Here is a 20,790-nt window from a genome sequence, read left to right on the forward strand (position 1 = left end):
GGAGGGGCACGGGTGGTGGCACGGCCAGGCGGCTGGGTGGGGAAGGCCGGGCAGAGCAGCCCCTGAGGCAGCGCCCCGCGCCCTGTCCTCGCCCCGAGGGGAGTAACGGTGCCTCCGGCCCAACCGAGCCACCACAGCCGCCCCGCGGGGTCAGCCCGGGGCGGGGCAACGCGCGGCTCCGCCCTGAGGCGGGTCAACGGCCCCAGGCCCGGCCCCTCAGGCGCCGGCAGCACCGAGCCCCCTCCGGCACGACCCCAACACCCCTCGCTGCCGCCGGCCGCACACAAAAGGCGGCGGCTCCCGCCCCTCTGCTATTTAACCGGCCTCTCGGCCAACCAGCGCCAGGGGAGGGACTAAGAGGGGGGCGATTGACAAGCCCCCCGGACCCCGCTCCGGTACGCGAGGAAGGGGGCGGGTGGAGCGTGTGGGCAGCCAATCCCGAGGCGCGCGTAGACGGCTCGGCCAATCGGCAGGGCGGTGGGTGTGGCCCGCCGCCGGGTCAGGCCGGGAGTGAAGCCGCTCCATCGCTCCTTCCTCTCCTCTCTCTTTCTCCCCCCCGCTCCGCTCCCGGCTGGGACTTCTCACCGCGGGATCCCTCCGCCGCCAACCGGCGGTGTGTGTGCGCGCGCGCGGCCCCGTCCCCCTCCGCCTGCTCGCTGCCTTCCAGCGAGGGATTATTTCCCGCGGTTGTGGCGGCGGGGCGGCTCCGGCGGCGGGGCCCAGGGCGGCGGGACGGGCTTTGCGCTGAGGATGGAGGCGGCCGGCGGCCGGCTAGGAGAAGGAGCCGCCCCGTGAGGGAAGGACGCGGGAGCGCAGTAGGCCTGCTCGGGGCCGCCGGGCCCTGCCGGGCGGGGACCCCGCGGCCAGGCCGCGCCTCAGCGCTCGGGCCTGCTCCCCCGGCGCCGCCGACGGCCGCCCTCGGGGGGGGCCCGGCCCGGCCCTGCCCGCCGCCGGGGGCTGCCCCCCGCGCTCCTCGCCGCCGGGCCCCCGGGGGGCGGGTTTGCCGGGGGGGCGGGAGCGCGGGGGGGGCCGCTCGGGGGGTGTCGGGGCGCCGGCCTTGCGGGCCCCCCTCGGGGCGCTGCCGCCCGCCCTCTCCGCCGCTGCCCCCAGCAGGGCGTGCGCCCTCCGGGCCGGGGGTAGGCGAAGCACCATGGTGGAGAAGCGGTGCCCGCGGCTGCAGCGGGACGGCGTGTACCGCTGGTTCTCCGAGCTGCCCTCCCCGCAGCGTGTGGAGTTCCTCTGCGGCCTCCTGGACCTCTGCATCCCGCTGGAGCTGCGCTTTCTGGGCGCCTGCCTGGAGGACCTGGCCCGCAAGGACTACCACTCCCTGCGCGACTCCGAAATCAAGGCCAACAACCCCGCCGACCTGGGGAGCCTCACCAACCTGACGGACGAGGTGGTACGCAGCAAACTTTTGGTTTCCCTCGCCCTGCTCGGATCTGCCCACCGAGAGGCGGCCGGGGTCCTCTTCCGTACCCTCACCCACATCGATTCGGTCATCAACAACTATGGGTTACAACTCAACGAGGGCCGCACAGGGGATGAGTTCCTGTTGCTCTTCACGATGGCATCCAACCACCCCGCTTTCAGCTTCCACCAGAAACAGGTGCTGAGGCAAGAGCTCACCCAGATCCAGAACATCATGGCCAGCACCAGCAAGAATCCCAGCACCTCTACCCTCAACACCATGGCAACCTATCCTGGCTGCCATAAGGTGGGTATCTGGCTTTTCCACACCCTGATGGCACTGCTGCAGGGCACTGGGTTGTGTCTTCAGCAGTGATTTTAAACCTGTCTTTTAGTAGGGGCATTACAGTTCATTTGCCTAGTTGGGGATGGTCAGATGGGGGGGTGAAAGGAGGGGGTGTTTTGAGTTTTCATGGACTCATGACATTGAAATGAGGAGGGGGTTCACAAGCTGATCAACAGGCAGCAGTATAAACCTGAAATGATTGCTTCTGGCAGTGCATCTGCTGAGGGTCAGTCCTGCCAGCTGCGTGGAAAACCAGTGATTTAGTTGGGGGGAACAAACGTGATATCTCCAGATTCAGGAACAAGCAGCTGCTTAAAAGTTTGCCTGGAACAAGTTGGAAAGGAGGATCAGCTGTGGGAGTAGCTGTCCAGTGGCAAAGGCATCCGTGGTGAGTTTGGGTTTCGTTGGGATGTGATGGCAAACATCTTTCGAGTTGCTGATAACAAAAGGAATGTTGTGGCGGCCTGTGGCCCTGAATCTCTGGGGTATCGATCTTGGTGTCAGTGGTTCACCGTCATTAACTTGCAGTTCGTTCATTCAATTGCCAGCAATTAAGCTAGACTGTAACGTTTTAAGAAGTGGTGTTAGTAATTAGACATGTTACTCACTGCTTAAGTGCTCTTAGCCTCCTACAAATTAGGGAGTCAAACTTGTCTCTCTGACTGAATTTAACCTGCTTTAAAGTTGAAGTTACCACCTAAGTGGGAGCTGAGATTGGTTAAAGGGCTGTAGCCTTTGAGGATGTAGAACTCTGTCAGCAAATGTTACCCTTCTGTTGGGAAGGATGGTGCATACCTTAAGGCTATAAAAATCCCTATATTGGAGTCGTATCCTAAATAAAGCTCTTTCTGAGGGCTCGGTACAGATTCCATTCAGTTGAGCGTTGAATTTCAGACCCAGACAGGAATCTCTGCTCAGTCTTCCCCTGAATACAAATTTCCTTCCAATTTTGTGCTTCTTTGAATAACGCTGTTTGGATTGTAAAATTTAGATGAGTGGCATTAAACTTCCTATTCCTCCTGATCCTTCCCTTCCTGTGCCTTTAAGCAGTGCTTGTTCCTGACATTTTGTTCAAGCTATGGAAATGCCTCTCTGTTTTTTTGCATCAAAGTTTAAATGGAATAAATAGACTATTTCACACAGAATGCAGAAAGGTTCAATTAAAACCAGCAAAAGCTTCTTTTCAGATACATCACTGCTTCCAACTTCCCATATTCAAAAGATGTGTGGACCCTTCATTTGAAAGGGGGATTACTGTAAATCACAGACAAGTTTGGGGTTTTTTTCCCCCAAATAAAGTGAGCAAAAAAAGATAAAATTACTCAGGCAGGAAGATTTATATTTTTATTTTTTAAAGCATGCTTTCAAAGCTTCACAAATAGCCCTGGATTTATGGAGCTGAAAAAACTCCCTCACTATTTATGTCAATCTAAGATGGAGAATCCATCCTACCATTTTTTGTGTCAGCAATAAGGCATGCAGGACAGTTGCTTCATTTTTTCTTTCTTTTTAAACTCTGGGCTCAGTGATGGATTGTCTCTTAAAAATACTTACTTTTTAAACAAAATTGATGTTCAGGAATGCTGGTCTGTAAGTACAGAATAGTTGGGAGGGAATAAAAAAGGTGCCTTTGCTTTCCCAGTCTCTTCAATATGCATTTTGTTTCAACTGATGCAGATTTCCTTTTTTTAAGGTTGAAAGCTGGGTAATTTTGCTACTTTTAGAGTAAGCAGTTGGCTCGAAGCAGGAGTTGGATGAAGCAAGTGGAAAAAACAATGTCTTTCTCCCTTCAGCCCTGTTTAAATATGCACAAATAAATTCCAGCGCTGTGGACTTAGATCTTGTGATGTTACCAAGTGATGTTGTGACAATACTTGTGTTGTAACATCACCTAGAAAAAAAATAATAATGCAGATGTCAAGAGAAAGTGAGCTGAGTTGGGCTGCTGCCTGCCAAGAGTCCCGAGTTCTTCGTCCTCTTCAGAGTTGGAGGAGGATTTCTTCCTCAGAGCCAGCACTTTCTCAGCGCTCTTGCTGCTTTACTACAGCTTGAGCCATGCTAAGCTGGTACTTGAAGTCAGCACCGCGGTCTTGAATTGCATGAATGCTGCTCCTACATTCTCAAGCACAAACCTCTTTGAGCTCCTCCTTAGAAAATGAGCTGGAGAAGTGGTCACCATCTGAGGTCCTGAGAAACTCTTGGGCGCTGGAGTGGCAGGGATGTGTTGACATGCAAATAGGGAGCTCTTTGTGAACCGGGCTGGTTACCCTTCAGCGTTTCCCTTGTGCTGAGTGTGGGAATAGGGACTAACACTTGTGTGACTACCTGTTTGTCTGGGTAACTAGGGGTCTGTTACAGTCCCTGATGTTTTCCATTTAACTTGTTTATTCAGAGAGATGCAACAGAGGACTTGAACAGCGTTCTTTGTTCCCTCTGCAGAAACAAATGGAATCGTGCTGCTTCTGTTGAGTCAGTCCTGTTAAATTACCACCCAACTTGATGCTAGATACAGGTTTATTCCCCCCACCCCCAAGAGGATTGGAGCTTGCATTCCTCTTTCCATCTCCTGTTGCTTTCACATCGTACAGCAAAATCTCTTTAAAGTAAATTGTGTATAATAGTGAAGAGGCTGATGCAGTTGATTACTGTAAACGTTTCCCTATTCTTCAAGTTGCTTTGGGGTAGGTGGAGACGTTAAAGCTGATTGTTGATGCAGACCACAGCTTTTTCCTGTTATCTCTTACTGTCTGGTGCAGTTGCTGTCTACAAGGAGGCTTTAAAACAGCTGCCAATATCAGTTTGCTTTAATTTGTGTTCTTTGAGATGATTCTAGGATTATATGAATCTTATCTTTACAGGAAAAGGTGGCTGTGTCTGGCTTGTAAGTAGGTCAGTAATTATTAGATACATGGTTTCTACTTGATAGTTTGAAATGAACATAAAGTTTCCTTGCCCTGAGTAGGGACAACATTGCCCTGGCTACAGCAGACTATTGCTTTAGTCTATAAAGATAATACCGTCTGTCCTTTGGTCTGCATTTTCTTCCTGTTTTGAATGGTGCCAACGCTTCCAGGCCTTCAGTTGTGATTTCTTCAAACTTTCTAGTTGTAGGGATAAAATCTAAGGTGGTTGTATAGTTTTTAAAAACCAGAACAGCCTGAATTGTCTCCACATGAAGCCCAGGAATGTATCTGGAGAAATAAGGTCTTTAGAAACTTCTGTTCCTGGGATTAACTTTAGTGGGCTTATTTTCAACTGGAGATGATGCAACTGAGTTTTCTGGCTGGTTTTGCACCTTAAGTTACCCGTTCAGCTGCCTTTTATGCCTTTGCCACAATGGAGATGGGATGGTTTTCCAGCCAAGCACCCAAAGGCTCATTTCTGTGCTGATGTATAGTGCTCAGCTGCAAACTGCTGCTCCCTTGGAGAGCTGGAAGCATCAGGGCACATGTAAACCAGTAGCCAAATTGCTGCTGCTGTGCTTTACAGTCTGGGTGCTTTGATAGGCAAATTGCCACTGACCCAGGGAGAAGGATTTCAAAACCATCTCCCAACATTGTGAACCATCCATTCAGAGTTCTATCATGTGCAACTTGGAACACTGAACATCTTTTATTAGCTATAGATGATATAGCTAATCACTGTAGTGATGCTGTCTCCTCAGAAGCCCTTAGGCTTGTAGATAATGATGTACCAGGACCTACTTGGATACTGGAACTCCTCTAGGTACAGGAATACAAACCTCTGCCTTGGCTAACCTTCATCTGTCAAGAAGTCAACATGTGTTAGTAACACTGAAGATGCAACATCCAAAGCTAGAGGAGAAATGACTATGAATCTCTGTCACTTTGTATTTCTTGGAATTCATTGGAGTGGTCATTGAGGACATTCTGTAAAAGCAGGAAAGGAAGATAATGCTTTGGGTCCTTAGTGCCTGCTCTACTAGCTGACCAACAAGAACCCTTCAGTGCAGTAAGTGACATGATGTGGTGGGGGCTTCAGCTACACGACTGGGATCATAAATAGCCAATCTGACTACAGTTTGTTTACTGCTGGAAGGAAATAAGAGCCAGGGACACTGTAGTTATGTGGCTGTTTCAGGTTGATGTCTTGTGAATGGGAGCAAGGGCTCTTACCTAGTCAGCTTCCAAATACTGCACTGATGGCTATTTCAAGTTTATAGCATAAGATGCTATTTTTCACTCGTGCTAATTCCTCAGGCTCATGTAAAACATAGAAATAACTGTAGACTATGTATTGGGAGTGTGTAGAGCTGGTGTTCTGAGGGCCTGTTTCAAATACCTTCACCTTTCTATGCCATTTGCTACAGGTGATTGAAGTCACGTACTCCATAGAGATTCAGAGATTTCTATTTCATCTGTGGGATGATGAGCTGGAAAAAAACAGTACTTGTTGGATTGAAACAGAGTCCTTAAGTCCTCACAGAGTAAGCAATCTTGCTATTAAGTGATCTGTCAGCTGCCTTTATGGCTTTTATGCTAGCTTTGTAGGGACAGAATTGTGAAAAGCCTAATTTTTAGCCTGCTAATGCACTGAAGGTTTTTCATAGCTGTACTAGATCACCACATTAATTGCTGTTGCTGGCTAGGATTAGAGGTGTTTGCTCACTGATACCTCAGAAATGATCTCATTTTCAAAACCACATGAAACTCAGGAGCTGCAGGGGCAGGTCTTGGAGTTTCCAGCTGGTGCCATGTGCCAAGCTTTGCGTGTCCTTTCAGTGTTCTGGGTACTAGAGGCAGCATGGATTACACACTGATGTTCCAGTTAAGAAATGGGAGACTTCCAGTTCTGGCTCACTTCTCAATGATATTCGTGTTTGGAAGCTTTTATGATTCTGATAAAATGGTTCAGTCTTAAACTTGCTGTATTTTCAGAAATGAGCTCAGCACAGAAAGGAATCCTTGGAAGACAGTGGTCTCATGGAGTCACACTGTTAATTACCACTAATTCATTTTGCCTAGTTGTATGTTATGTGATGAACTCTGAATTTAAGAACCTAAACCAGGTTGGGACATGGCCTGTACATCCAAACATCAGGGGCAGAGCAGCCAAAAAAAGTTTGTGTTGAGCTCTAATGATGATGTTTTTTCCATGAACTGTTTTCCCACTTTTTTTTTGCACAGGCTGAATAAAGTTTTTGTTTTAAGGGTGTGTTCCACTTGACTGTTTTAATTTACTCTTTGCTACTAATTACCTTGTAACCATTAGGTGTCAGTTAAGTAATGTGGAAGTAGCCTCATCTTTTCTGGAGTAAGAATGACTGTGTAAGGTGCTGGACACTTTGAACTGTACCAGACTTCAGACTGTTTTAATTGAGTCAGTGTACAAACTCTATGCAGATCATGCATGGAAAAGCAGAGCCAGCGGTAGTTAACCACACCTAACAAGCATGCCAGTGTCTAACTTCAAAGGTACTGAACAGCATCCTTGTTTGAAAGTATTTAACCATTTGGTTTAGTGTGTTGGGGGTTTTTTTAAATCATTGAATTGCCAAGACTGAGATCCTGCCATCTTTTAGCTGGATATTAGGCACAGCACTGCTTCTTTCTACCAGGGTAGAGCTCTGATTCTTCCATGGGCTTCAGTACATGTGATGCTTTCCTCGTAACCATGTGCTGGTAAAAGGATATGTGTAGTTGTCTGCTGTATTCAAATGCAGCAGTGTCTCTAGTAATGCTTGTTCTACTAAAAAAACACAAGCATAGGAATGTTATTCCCAAAAATACAGATAAAAGTTTCTGTGAATAGACAAAACCTTGCAAAAATGCTAGATCCAATTCCTCTGTTGAAATGGGAACCATTGTCACACTTAAACTAGAGTTTGACTTTACTCTTTGGCAAAAGAATTGGAGGAAGTTGAATTGAAGTTGTTCCCTATTTAGATTTGAATTGGTATTAAATCTAGCAGGGAGATGTTGATATTCCAGACCTGTATTTCTCTGCATGGGCTGTGTAATGAGCAAACATTACAAATTCCTTGTTGTAAATCCCTTGCTCTCATCTCATGCTAAACCAGAGTTTTTCCTTTGGTCCTGTTGGTATGAATATCCAATAATAAGCATTGTCAGGGATGAACTTTTAACAGGTGCTCTGACAGGTATCCTGGTCATGAGGACTTTGTAAATAGTGATCCAGAAATAATGAGATCAGTTACCTCAGAGTAGGATCTTAATCATGATGATAATAGCGAAAGTGAACCTATTTCTTGCATGTTATGAGTTCTTTTCCAGTGTCTTACTTTTCCCCCACTGTTAAGTAGCTTTATTACATTCAAGCTGTTAATTGAGGAGAAGGAGGGAGAAATACAATTCAGTGAATTGGTGACTTCTGCCAACCTTGTTAATTTGTAAACTCTTGCAAAAGAGACTGGAGTGGCAATGCACCTTTCTACCAGGGAAAGGTTTATGCTATCACTGCTTGGATTATAGTTCAACAGAGTTTAGAATTGCTTGTTTGACCATCCTTTTACCTCCCAGATGTCTGTACTGGTCCCATGGGGGAAATTTCCCCACCCATATGCTGGCAACGTAAGTACATAGCTCTAAAGTCAACATAATATTTTAAAGGCAGATGTCATTAAGGGCTAAAGGCTTGTATAGCAGATAGGGTTGTGCTACACTTGGAATTCTCTTGGGGAGTTCAGTGTGGTCTTCCCTCCTGATAGCTGTGCTTGTACCTTTGCATAGCCTTCAGGTGAAGGAGCAGGGATGTACTTGTACATCAGTGCTGGGATGTAGAGCAGTAGGACCTCTTCCAAGGTCAGTTTATAAGCAATTATCTGTCTCGATATTTCTTTTTAGCTGTTTTAAAATACTGGGTTTTAAAATTCAGAATTGATATCTTTATTTTTCCTTCAAAACAAAAAAAAACTTTATTGGTAGTTGTCTTTTTTTGAAATATGCCTGATGCATCAGGAGTCTAGAATTGAAGTGCCTTGAATTAGCACAGTGGGAGTTAACTGGTTGCACTTGCAGTCTGCCCAGTAAGCTACAACAAATCACGCAACATCAGGTAGAGGAAACGGGCTGGTTTTTTGTAGCTTAATGTTTTAATACTGGTTTGTTTTCTGTTGCCTTCTGTAGAGAGTTTTCCTTTTAGAGTTCAAACTCAACTCAGTCTGTCTTGGTGGGAAATCCTCCGTGCTCTGACTGTTTGGCCAGCTCGTGTGGTGAGCTGATGGAGGCTGTAGTGATGGCAGAGAACACCGTGCTAGCTGATAGCAAAGAGTTACAGACTCACAGAATCGTAGGGGTTGGAAGGGACCTCCAGAGCTCATGGGGTCCAACCCCATGACAAAGCAGGGTCCTTAGGACACGTCACACAGGTCGGCATCCAGATGGGTCTGGAATCTCTCCAGAGAAGGAGATACTCACATCTTCACTTGCTTGGCTTACAGGGTGAATGCACATCCCTGCACAAACTGGAGTTGCCAGGTGTATTCAGATGTTCTTTGGCTGTTTGTCCTCAATGGCAAACATGCAGCACTGTGTAATTAAGATCCAGTTACTGTAGGGTAGGTTTATGTTCCTAGTATTAACGAAGTATTCATGATTCTTTAAGCAAAGGACTTGTAGTGGAAATGACTTGGTCTGTAAAATACGGCCCAGACTTTTTTGGTCCATCTGCTCTACTGAATTTATAATGGAGCCTTGTAGCAGGTGTGACTGTCCCATCCTATTTAAGTACTGCATGCCTCATTTCATTCCAGAGCTATTAAGTCTCACAGGACAAAAGCATCTGATCTATTATCTCATTTGGCTATGAATTGCCTCTTCACCCTTTGTGTTTAAAGATGGATAGCTTTTTTACCAACTTCCCATGAGAATAGGTGTGGGACCTTTGTGGCTGCTGAGAAACACCAGACTTGGTTGCACCTGGTGCTTACCATCTTTTTCTGGTAGGCCCTGGTTTTGGAACAAAATGCTCTCAGTTGTGTTCATGTCCCAGTCTGAACAAAGGAAATCAGCACAGGTAAGTGTTGAGCAGTGTTGAGGCCTTTGTTATGCATGTGAAAAGTTGGCTGTGTTTGAGTCTTCCTTAAACAACCTAGTGGAAGAGTCCAGATCTTCAAAAGGAGTAATTTTCAATTTTGTTCCTGTAGTGGGAGAACAGTCAGGCATTCATTCCCCTGTGTAAGTAAATGAAGAACTGGTGCCTGAGGCAACGGTTTCACAAGCACCTGGACGGACTAATAACTTACTAAGAGGAAGATGTCTTGTCAGCCTTACTCCTCTGGGTTTTGCAGTCTCTGTAGATTTTGAGTCTGTAGGTTTTAGGTTCTTGCATTGATTGCTTTTTGTTCAGTAGGCCAGGTCTGAAGCAGGAACATCCCCTGCCTCAGTAGACTGGCATCTAAGTGTTACCAGTGCATTAGGTTTTTCCCCCCAAATGATCTGGGAACCCAAGTTATGTACCTGTGTTAGGAAACAGCAGCTTATCTCCCTGAGCAGGCAAGGGCTGTATCCTTGCCACCAAGCTTCTGCTGCAGCATTTTTGCAGACTGGATTGCAGTGTGTTAAAGACCTTGGTGTTAACCTCAAAATAAGCTGCTGTTAATACTCACTAATATGAAACTGGCAGGGGTGAAGGGACTTCACTACTCCAATTCCTGAGTGCACTCTTACACGCTCTCTGCATCAGCCTCAGGCACTGAGGGGCAGTTTGGTTATGAAAACCCTTTTTTTAATGGAGACCTCCAAAGGAACTGTTGACAGAAGCTTTTATCCATGGGACTATCATGGGCCACTTCTGGAAAACTGAATATCCTGTGGAAAAAAAACCTGATCAATGGGAGAACGTGTCCATGTGGCTCTGGGCAGCCGCCTTGTATCTCACTTGACTGACTCAATGCTTTTATTTTCTTCACTTTTCCTGTGTAATACATGACCTAAATTTCATACCTAACTAGGTATAGAAATCAGTATTTTATTCCCTTGGATCCTATATCATTGTTTCCTTAAATTATATGCCATGTTACTCTTTAGGTAGTGAGCTATGCTGATTTGTTAGTATTGGCTCCAGTTCAAACTAAGTCAGCAAATACTTTGCTATTAAACCATGTATTTTCTGTGTTATGTTTAGTTATTTTTAAAAGGAACATATAATTGCTGTTTGGGTAAAATTCTTACCACATTAAGTTTGACTATCAGTCCTGTTATTTTTCTGAAAGGCTTTGCTATATTAAATGTCAGGCATTGTCCCTGGGGAGCAAAGCTCACAGTCACAGAGCCTGGCTTTGCAGCTTTACCATTTTCCATATTGACTTCCACTGGCTTGGATAGCAGCAGAGCTGATTCAGGTAGCAGCAGCTAGAAGAGAAACACCACCTGTTGAAGTAACTGCACCTGGTGATTTGTTGTGTTGATTATTTATTACTATTTTATCTTAATTTTTTGTTTTCTGTCTGCTTTTTTGTTGGATCAAGGGGTTTGGAGAGCCTTCTAGAAGAATTTTTTCACTGCCCAAAGATGATCTAGACCTGATCTCTGATGCTCAGGAGAAAATCACTGCTCTCTGCTGCCAATGTGGCTGCTTGTTGGCAAATGGGAAGGGAAAAGTGTGCTAATGGCTAAAATCCTAGCAATGGCTTCTGACACCTTGATTTGTCCTCAGCCTCTGGGGCAAAGCAATTTTCTCTTCCCAGTTAACTCCTGGGGTGGAAGGCTTCGGGGTGGCATTCTGTGACCCTTCTTGATGGGCAGGATGTGCTTTTTGATAGCTGATAGCAGCTTTGAGAATGTCTTTATTCCAGTGGAGAATGAGGCCTGAACCTCAGCTGGGCATGAGGTAGCAGTGCATTTTCTTTCAGTTATATCTGCTGCTTTTACTTGAAATCCAGGAGACAAGCTAGGTTTTAATGTGCAGAATCAGAAGTTCATCTGTGAGCCAGATGCTTTTCTGTGGAGGGGGTAGATGCAATGCTAGAGTTGAATAAAAGTAGCTGAAGAATCTCTTGTGCACTTGAGCGGTGCATCTTCTAGAGTTGCTGAATGAGCCTACGGGCCATTTTCCACTTTGATAGTAAAAAAGTTTACAAATACTCTAAGGAAACTATGTGCAGGTGCTATAGAGAGGTTTCCTTCTCCCTGGCCCTCTACAAAATGCTGTGTTAAGGGTAAGATTAGGTACAGTAAAGAACACTTCTATTGCCTTAGCTCTCTGGGCTTGCTATTAGTCTCTGTCTCATCAGTTTCTGCTGTTATTCTCAATTTCAGTTGAAAAACCCAAGGTCTTCTGCTCAGATCTGTGATGCTGTGTCCTCTTAGACCTTGAGAGATTTGTGAATGTTTCTGCATTCACAGAACTCCACTCCTGTGGTTTGTTATGATACAGAGCCTGAACATTTCTGGCTTCTGTGATGCCAGTTTATCCACCTTCCCTGTGGCCTGTCACTGCTTGGGAAAACAGCCTTTAACAGTTCTTGAACAGCAGACACTTACTCTTTAATGGCATCTCAGCTTGCTTCAGAGATGTTACAGATCCTGAAAGGTCCAGAGCAATTTGTGTACCACTTCTCAGAAGCTTCATCTCATGGGAATGCCTTGTTCTCTGTTTGCAGCAGTGCTCAGGCACTGTGAACATGCCTCCCAGAATTTACCTGACATTGAGTTTCCACAGTTAAATGTGGACAAGTCCTTCCTGGACATCTACCATTAAGCCTTTTGCCAGTGTTTCCCCTGACCTTCCCAGGACAGCATCTCCTGTGGTTTGGAGCTGCTGGGGGTTTTGTTCCTCTGTTTTCTTTGGCCTCAAATTTAAAAAAAGAACAAGAAAAACTGTTACTATTTTGGAAATAAAACTTTGATTTGCAAAATATTTTCATTATTTTCCTTTTCCCAAACAGATCCAAACCTTTGCAGTATTGGTATGTTTAAGTCAGTGGAAAAAATTATTTAAACTTTGGAATGAAAGCTTTAACAGAATCATTGGTTCTAACACCATTCAGCTCCCTAACAAAGCGCTCCATTTGGAACTAATCAGAGCTTTGTGATTTTTCTAGGCCAATTTGAAACTGTTTTGCTTTGATGTGCGACTAGAATCAGATAGTATATGAACTCAGTCAGTCAAGACATATGGGCCAAATTAATCTTAGTACTGAGTATAGAAAAATTAATTCTTTATGGAAAGAATTGGGAGTTATGTAGAAACAAAATGCAAATTTTAAACTGCACGCGATGCTTGAGGGGAGGGAAGGGAATATGAGTTAGGAGGCAATATTTTGTCACAGGCTGCTTGTTCACAGACTCTTCTGAAGCCCTGGGCCTGGCTCTGGGGTTGGGGGACTCTTCTGGAGCCCTGGGCCTGGCTCTGGGGTTGGGGGACTCTTCTGAAGCCCTGGGCCTGGCTCTGGGTTTCGGGGACTCTTCTGGAGCCCTGGGCCTGGCTCTGGGGTTCGGGGACTCTTCTGGAGCCCTGGGCCTGGCTCTGGGGTTCGGGGACTCTTCTGGAGCCCTGGGCCTGGCTCTGGGGTTCGGGGACTCTTCTGGAGCCCTGGGCCTGGCTCTGGGGTTCGGGGACTCTTCTGGAGCCCTGGGCCTGGCTCTGGGGTTCGGGGACTCTTCTGGAGCCCTGGGCCTGGCTCTGGGGTTCGGGGACTCTTCTGGAGCCCTGGGCCTGGCTCTGGGGTTCGGGGACTCTTCTGAAGCCCTGGGCCTGGCTCTGGGGTTGGGGGACTCTTCTGAAGCCCTGGGCCTGGCTCTGGGGTTCGGGGACTCTTCTGGAGCCCTGGGCCTGGCTCTGGGGTTCGGGGACTCTTCTGAAGCCCTGGGCCTGGCTCTGGGGTTGGGGGACTCTTCTGAAGCCCTGGGCCTGGCTCTTATTAAGTGTCAGGCGCTGTAAGTGTTTGCTGATCGTTCTGAATATTTGGAGCCTGGTTCTTCAGGATAACAGTCTTGCCTGGATCTAATTTTCTATCTTGCCCTGTTAGATGCTGTTCTGAGATCTCCCGTTGCTGGGAGGATGGAGTGACATTGCTCAGTCCGCTGGAACTTCCTCTCAGCAGCAATCCACTGGAGTGGGAGTTTAATGAGCTCCAGGAGAGGGGTGCTGTGAGATAAGCTTTGGGAAACACTGACTTTGGCAAGGAGATGTAGATTATTCCCCACTCTCCCCCCAAGCCTAACGTTCAATGGCTAGTCTTCCTACTGTGGAACTTTGATATCAAGCTTTTGGTGGTGGTGAAGAGCTGTGCTGAAGAGGCACATAAGTGAAATTTTAATGTTTTGATCAAAAATAGACTAACAGTGCTGAAAAGGAAAGCACATACTTGTAATCCTGTCATCTTGACACTCAACTGTCTGTCTGGACTCATTTCTCTGCACATACAAGCATTTTATGGCTGTTGGTACACCAGGTCTTCCACTTGTGCCACTGCCTTAATCTGCATATAAATCCTTAACCGTTGGTCTTCGAACAGGGCTGACACTGGGCACTTGTGTAGAGGTGGGGATGTCATAGTATCACAGACTGGTCTGGGCTGGAAGGGACCCCAAGGATCACAGAGCTCCAACCCCCTGCCACAGGCAGGGCCACCAACCTCCAGGCCTGGAGCTACACAAGGTTGCCCAGGGCCCCATCCAATCTGGCCTTGAACACCCCCAGGGATGGGGCACACCCACCCCCTCTCTGGGCAGCCTGTTCCAGCCCCTCACCACTCTCTCTGTAAAAAAACTTCCCCCTAGTGTCTAAATTAAACCTTCCCTCCTTCAGCTTTAATGCATCCCCCCGGTCCTGCCATTATCTACCCTTTTAAAAAAGTGGATTCCCCTCCTGTTCCTCTGCTCCCTTCAGAGACTGGAAGGCTGCAATGAGGTCCCCCTGCAGCCTTCTCTTCTCTTCTCCAGGGTGAACAAGCCTAGTTTTGATTTGCAACATGTAAAGCTGACCACAGAGTAAGCAAAAGACTGTTTTAAGCATAAATTGACCTAACTCATGGCACTGTCTCAAGTAATTGGGATTGGAGTGAGTCTTTTCCCTTACCTGCGGGCTCTGGTGTTAGTTACCATGAATAAAGCATAGCTTGCATTTTCTCCTGTGACTTGTGAAAGGCTAAAAATCCACCTTAAATTCTAATTACAGTTCTCCAAAGCAGGATCTCACTTGGATTGGAAAGTTGGCAATTGAAATTCAACTAATGCATAGTTAGTATGAGTGCTTTTGTTAGTCTTAACTACCTCTTTAAAGCTCACTTTCCTCTTTAAGATACTTAAAGCCTTGTGTTCAGTACTGCTAATGTAACTGCCCATCCACTTCTGCTTCTCATTACCTAGAAAACAAGAGAGTAATTGCCTGGCTTATGAGGCAGGCGTTGAATGTAGTACTACAAGCAATAGATGTTTTCATGGGTTACTACATAATTGTGAATGCTCTTGTGGACAGCAGCTGAAGTGGGCACTGTTCAGCTCTGTTTCTTCTAATGGCTTGTGTTTGTTTCTGTAGTTTTAAGTAACAGTGAAAATATGTTTTCTGACACTAAATGTGATTTTTGAAGGTACTTATTAGGCCATGAAGTCTGTTTTGATGATGCAGCCTTCTGCTTGGGCTTTTTAGTGTGCAATTTTTCATTGAAATATGGCCATGATAGTGGGCTTTTAAATGGGAAAGACAAGAAAATTAGGGTTTTGCCACATTGGAGTTCATTCCTTGCAGTCTGTGTGGAAATAATTGGGTCTGCATTGGTGTGGAGAGGTGACATAACATAAAAATGGTATTTTCCAGGAGTTCTTTCTCCCTAGTTTTCCTGTTAAAAAGTTAAGAACGGCAGTGTGGAGAGGTTAAGGGTCCTGCAATATCTCCCCAATTGACTGCTGTGTGACTATTGTTTAAAAAAGAATTATGCTTTAAGTAGCTTTATAGATTAGCCAAGATAATCTAGATTTGTGAATAGCTGCTGACTGAAACACTTCCCTGAACTGTTACTTGTGGAATATCAATAGTAACACCCCTTGGGTTTAAAAGAAACACACATCTCCTTGCTGCCTTCTCCTCACTCTGGAGGAAGGTGTGATGTTTATGCATTCCTCAGTTCATTTTATTGCATTTTTGTGGTGTTTTTTTTTTTCTTTCCAGGTCACTCCAAGGTCTGAGACCCCCATCAACAGCGTCAGTAACAGTTTGGAAAACGTACTACACACATCAACACATTCCATGGAGGAGTCATTACCCAAGAGGCCTTCGGGGAAACACTCCAAAGGTGTGTCCTTTTCCACATCCGTACTTCCAGTGGGGGAATGAAGCCGTGTCTCTTGATGGCAATTAGCATTACTTTTAATTGTGACTGGAGCCTGGAATTTTGCTGCTTTACCTCTGGCTTGGGTTGAGCAAAGGAAGCCATTGAGGGGGTTCTGTGTTCGTGTATCCGTGAAACATGGTGTAGCAAGAGGCAAGTATGCTTATTCTTCTGCTGGGAGGTAAGCAAGGAAGCTCCTTATCAGTTGAAACACCAGTTTAGCTCATGAAATGTATCCTTAAAAAGGGATTATCTCTGACACCCCACCTCTCATCTTTGTAGCAACAGATTATTTCTTGGATGAAGCTTAGTGACAAGTGGTGTTTCATTGGGGAGAAAAGGTGGTATTTAAAACGGCAGTTAGGCTTCCACTTCCACCTTCCTCCTGGTTCCCAGGAATGTGTAAGGAAAGAGGAGTGGAGGATAGGAGAGAGGGCTTGCTCCTTTCGTGGCACATGTGTGCCCCCTGAATGTTGTTATAAAATAAATCTTATTTTTGTAATGTTACATTATGTGCCAACCTGGCTAAAAACTGGGCTTAGCAAAATTGAGTTAATAAGTATGAATTCCATTTCCACACTCCAGGCTGTGATTACAAATATTGAACTGTCTAGGTTAAGGTGTGACTAACAGCATCTTTGTTTAATGTATACAGAAAGCACTGTTAAGTGAGGAAAGTCTGAGCTGGGAGCTGTTACGTGTGTAGAAGAGCTTTTGTGAACTCTTTGTGGTATTAATAAAAATAACCCTGTATGGCAGAACTAATGCAGGGGAAATAAGCCATCACATTAGCAGCACTAGTATATTGCCTTCAAATGTCATTAAAAATATTGTCCTCGACCACCTAGTTTATTTTTTTAATTGATCTTCAGAGTTCTGTTTCCTTTTCTGCCACTGGTTTGCTTCATAACCTTGTAAATACAGTTTATACCACCTAAATTGTGATTGAAGAATTTCAAAGCATGTCTTAGCTCAGAGGAACTGATAGAGGTTGGAATGGGTTAAATGTCCCACTGAAGTGTTCTTAGCTTGCCTCCACCAGACCTCCTTCTCTGCGACATACTCAACTCTAATCCCAGTAGCTGTAAGTAACCATAATTTTTACAGCAGAATAGTGCTGTAAGTAGCTATTTCTCCAGCTGTAAAAGCTATTAGGGTAAAGGAAAATGCAGCACTAAGCAGAAGCAGGGATAGGTTTGTGGCTTTCATCTGATTAAAAATAGGACAGGGTTCAACACTGTTTTCATTTGTACTCAGTGATTGCTATTCCAGTACCATATATGCCAAGATTAGTCATGGTACACTGCAAAAATTAATTAGGTTTTCCTCTGATCTGCTTTTCTCTTATAGAATACCTGCTTAGTTTTCAGCAAATTTAGTTTTTTAACTTATAGATTGCCTTAGTAAGAAAACTCTGTTCCACAACTCTTTTTACCAACTCCCACTAACTAATTTTCTGCTTTCCAAAGATTGTGTTGATTTCTCCTTGGTGATCTGTCTGGTAGGGAGTTCTACCACTTAAGGTTGGAGTAGAACTGAAGATTATTTGCCAGCCTGGAGCTCACTTAAATTTCTGATTCCTGTAGCAAACCACCACAACTCTTAATTTGTCTGGACCCACTAAGTTTTTAACCTAGGGCACAGGAAATTCAGTTACAAGAGTAGAGAGAGGATGGAGAGGTTGCTTGACCCAGTTGTGTAATTCCTGTGTTGATACTTTCTAGTGAATCTTGTTTCAGACAGCTTGAGAGGACGGGATTTCTTCTTGTTTGTGGTCAGAAATAGTGAGCTGCCCAAGTTCATCGTTCTTCTCTTGGCAGGAAGCATCTCAGTTAAAAGGGCTGCAGCTGAAACTGAAGAAAAATGAGCAAGCTCAGGAAAGGTGCAGTATCCATTGTGCTGAGATGAATTAGGGACAGTTTGTATTAATCCAGTGAATGGTTTTAATCCTGATTTGTAGAAAATGTCAGTAATACAACATACTATGTGTAGAGTCAAACAGTGAGTGGGTTTGTAGTAGGTTTGGACCTGAAAGCTATCAGTGGCTGCATTGTCCCTAATCCACACTTTGAAAGTAGCTTTTAGCGCAAAATCTTTCTTCATGGGACAGACAGAAGTGTGGAGTGTGTTGCTGAATGCTCTTTAACAAACCCTGGTGGAAATCTGCATGCACTTCTGTTTGCATTAAGTGGTTGGAAACATTCACACACCCTTCATGTAGAGGCTTGTCAAGTGCTTATTTGCTGATGATTTTCTGTCTGCACAGAATATTGCTGCCTTAGGAAATGAATTTATAAAGTGAATGTCAGCCTGAGGAGCCTGTAAACTTTTCTTCTCATCTTGGAGGCCCAGCTAATGATGGGAACGCTGGCAGGGACTGGTGTGCTGGTTCCATGCTGTAATGTCTGTGGTGTTTGGCATGGTGACCAACTGGGGGCATTCATATGGTTATTTAGCAAAATTCACTCTTTTTTTCTATGCCCTTAAGTCTTAGCTAAAACCCCTTCTGCATGTAGCAGCACAGGGTAAACTAGATGGACATTCTGCAGAGTAAAAGAGGTGGGACACTAGGAAGATCCTATACCTGTTGACATAAGCATCCATATGAATGTTCATCAATACAGTAATAGGTCCTCTATATATATAAAAAATACATATATCTGTGCTTTACCTGGAGTTTTCTTTTATAAAATAAAACTCAAAAACATTGCCTATGTCTGGAAAAAGTTTGGTTGAGTATTGAAGTAGGAAGAATCTGGACCTCTTCTGAAGTCTACCAGCTGTAGTAACATGCAGTATAAATTGTGCTTTTTTTCTCATATTTGTTTTCATTGGTGATTTAGGGTTGTTCAGACCTGTTTTCACAGGTGTGGAGGGGATCTTAACTGGAAGTGGAGACTTCCCCTGTTCCCAGGGACTGGCTGTTGCCCTGCTAAGCTGTGCAGGGGGGCCTGTTTGTGGGTTTTAAGGTATTACCAGATCTTTCTACTCAAGGAGAACAGAGGCAAATACATAGAACTGAAGTTCCAAGAGCGATGTGTTGCTACATCTTTCTTTGCCCACTGTTTCTAGAATGTAAGTCAGGACTTAAGTATGGTTTTAATACAGATCTGAACAAAATCAAATTCTGATGAAGGTGGGTGGGTTGCTCTGTACAGTGAGTCGAGTGCCCCACTCTTGTCCTGGTGTTGCCCTGGGCTTTTTTCCGCAGTGCTACAAGAGCTGAAGCAGTGCAAATACAGCTGCAGAGGGTGTCAGTGTCATTAATGTTGATTCCAGTTGCAAGCATGAAATCTCATCTTTGAACATGCTTCCTTGATAGGCACATACTGTAGCAACAGTGCAACCCTGTAGTATGGTCCCTTCAATGGGCACGCTTGTGTTTCCCAGCACAATGCCAGCCAAGGCAGCAAACTTCCTTGGAGGGATTCTGATAACAAGGCACTGAGGGTGGTTGTTTGAAATTTAGGATTTTCCCCTATATTTTTGGGGGGGAAGCCACCTCAGAACCTTTCTCCAGTAGCAAAAGATCCAGGTGGTTAAAGAATAAAAATAGTATACTCACTAGGAAGTTTGTTTTGCAGGCAATCCTGTGCTGCAGCTAAGGGGAATTCAGTCCTTAATGCCTAGTCCAGAAGGAGCAATCTGACCTCTGGGAAGTCCCATTCACAGGGCTAATTTGTAACAAGCCTGTGGCTGTAGAGTTATTCTGACCTTGTGTGGCAATTCCCAGGAGGCAGCACTTACGGTTATCGAAGCTGAATGAAAAATATAACTCTTTTTTTTTTTTTTAATTTATTTTTAAAGCAACAGGAATTTCCTGTAGACCAGAGATGTTATTAATTACACTTTCTGTAATGCTCCAAGCAGAACGACTTGGCCATCAGGTCAGTAGTACTGTAACCAAGTGCTACTCAGTGCATGTGACATGTTTTAGAAATGTATTAAACATAGTCAGCAACCACAGCATATTTTCCAAAAGCACAGTGGAATAAAGTACATTAGACCAGATGTTGAAGTGCAGAACAAAAGAATCTTTATAACAAAAGCAGTGTAAGTTGTAAAACGTTACAGTACAGTCTTCACACTGTAAAATTTTCATAATCCTGAGTAAAATGTTGATTTTTCACAGCCTCTATTTTGAAATTTTCTCCTGTGGAAGCTCTGTGGTGGTTTTTAGAAGATGTTTATTTGCTGCTGTGAGGCTTTGCAGGTGGCACTTAGCACTGTTTTCCTCCAGAAAGCAGTCTGGAAGATGGTTCCCTCAACTGAAGAAGTCTCATTTTCTGCAAAGTGACAAAAAATTCCCCCTATTCTTGTGTTTCCTGTGTATTTATCCTGCCTTTCTGCTGTTGCCACACACAAACCTCAAGATTGTCTCCGTGCCAGTCTGATTTCAAATGAAGCAACTGTTGAAATACGAACCTTATATAGTGAAGTTGAATCACGATTCTTGCAACATGAGCATCTGATGATAGGCACAGACTGCTTTCCGTGGACAGAAGTAAAGCTTTTAGCTGTGAAGTGGATGCAGTAGGCTTTATTCCACAATCTCTACTTCATTTAGTACATTAAAACTTCTTGCTTAATTGAAGGTATGCCATTAGTCCACACACAAGGTCCTGCAAAGCCTCAGCGTTGTCCCAGGCTAGGATAACTACACAGACTAGCAAGTGACTTGCTGGACTAAAGGAGCTGCAGTCTGTGGACATGAAGAAATAGAAACTTCAGAGAAAACACATCTCAGTAATATATTGGTTTAATTTTAAGATGTAAAATATATCCT

The 20,790-nt window shown here is 45.0% G+C and overlaps 1 protein-coding gene across 1 annotated transcript in view; it reads left to right on the forward strand.

Moving 5' to 3' along the window:
- Positions 1-1,150: 1,150 nt before the first annotated feature.
- ZCCHC14 (zinc finger CCHC-type containing 14) overlaps positions 1,151-20,790 on the forward strand; it is a gene marked incomplete at both ends in the record, with an annotated part of 53,181 nt that continues 33,541 nt past the window's right edge. The window contains 2 exons of the mRNA XM_084269932.1: positions 1,151-1,714; positions 15,845-15,968. Of these exons, the coding sequence (XP_084126058.1) occupies positions 1,151-1,714; positions 15,845-15,968 (688 nt within the window). The remainder of the gene's footprint in view (positions 1,715-15,844; positions 15,969-20,790) is intronic.

Source organism: Gallinula chloropus, assembly GCF_964237585.1.
Source record: "Gallinula chloropus genome assembly, chromosome: 13".
Lineage (NCBI taxonomy): Eukaryota > Metazoa > Chordata > Aves > Gruiformes > Rallidae > Gallinula > Gallinula chloropus.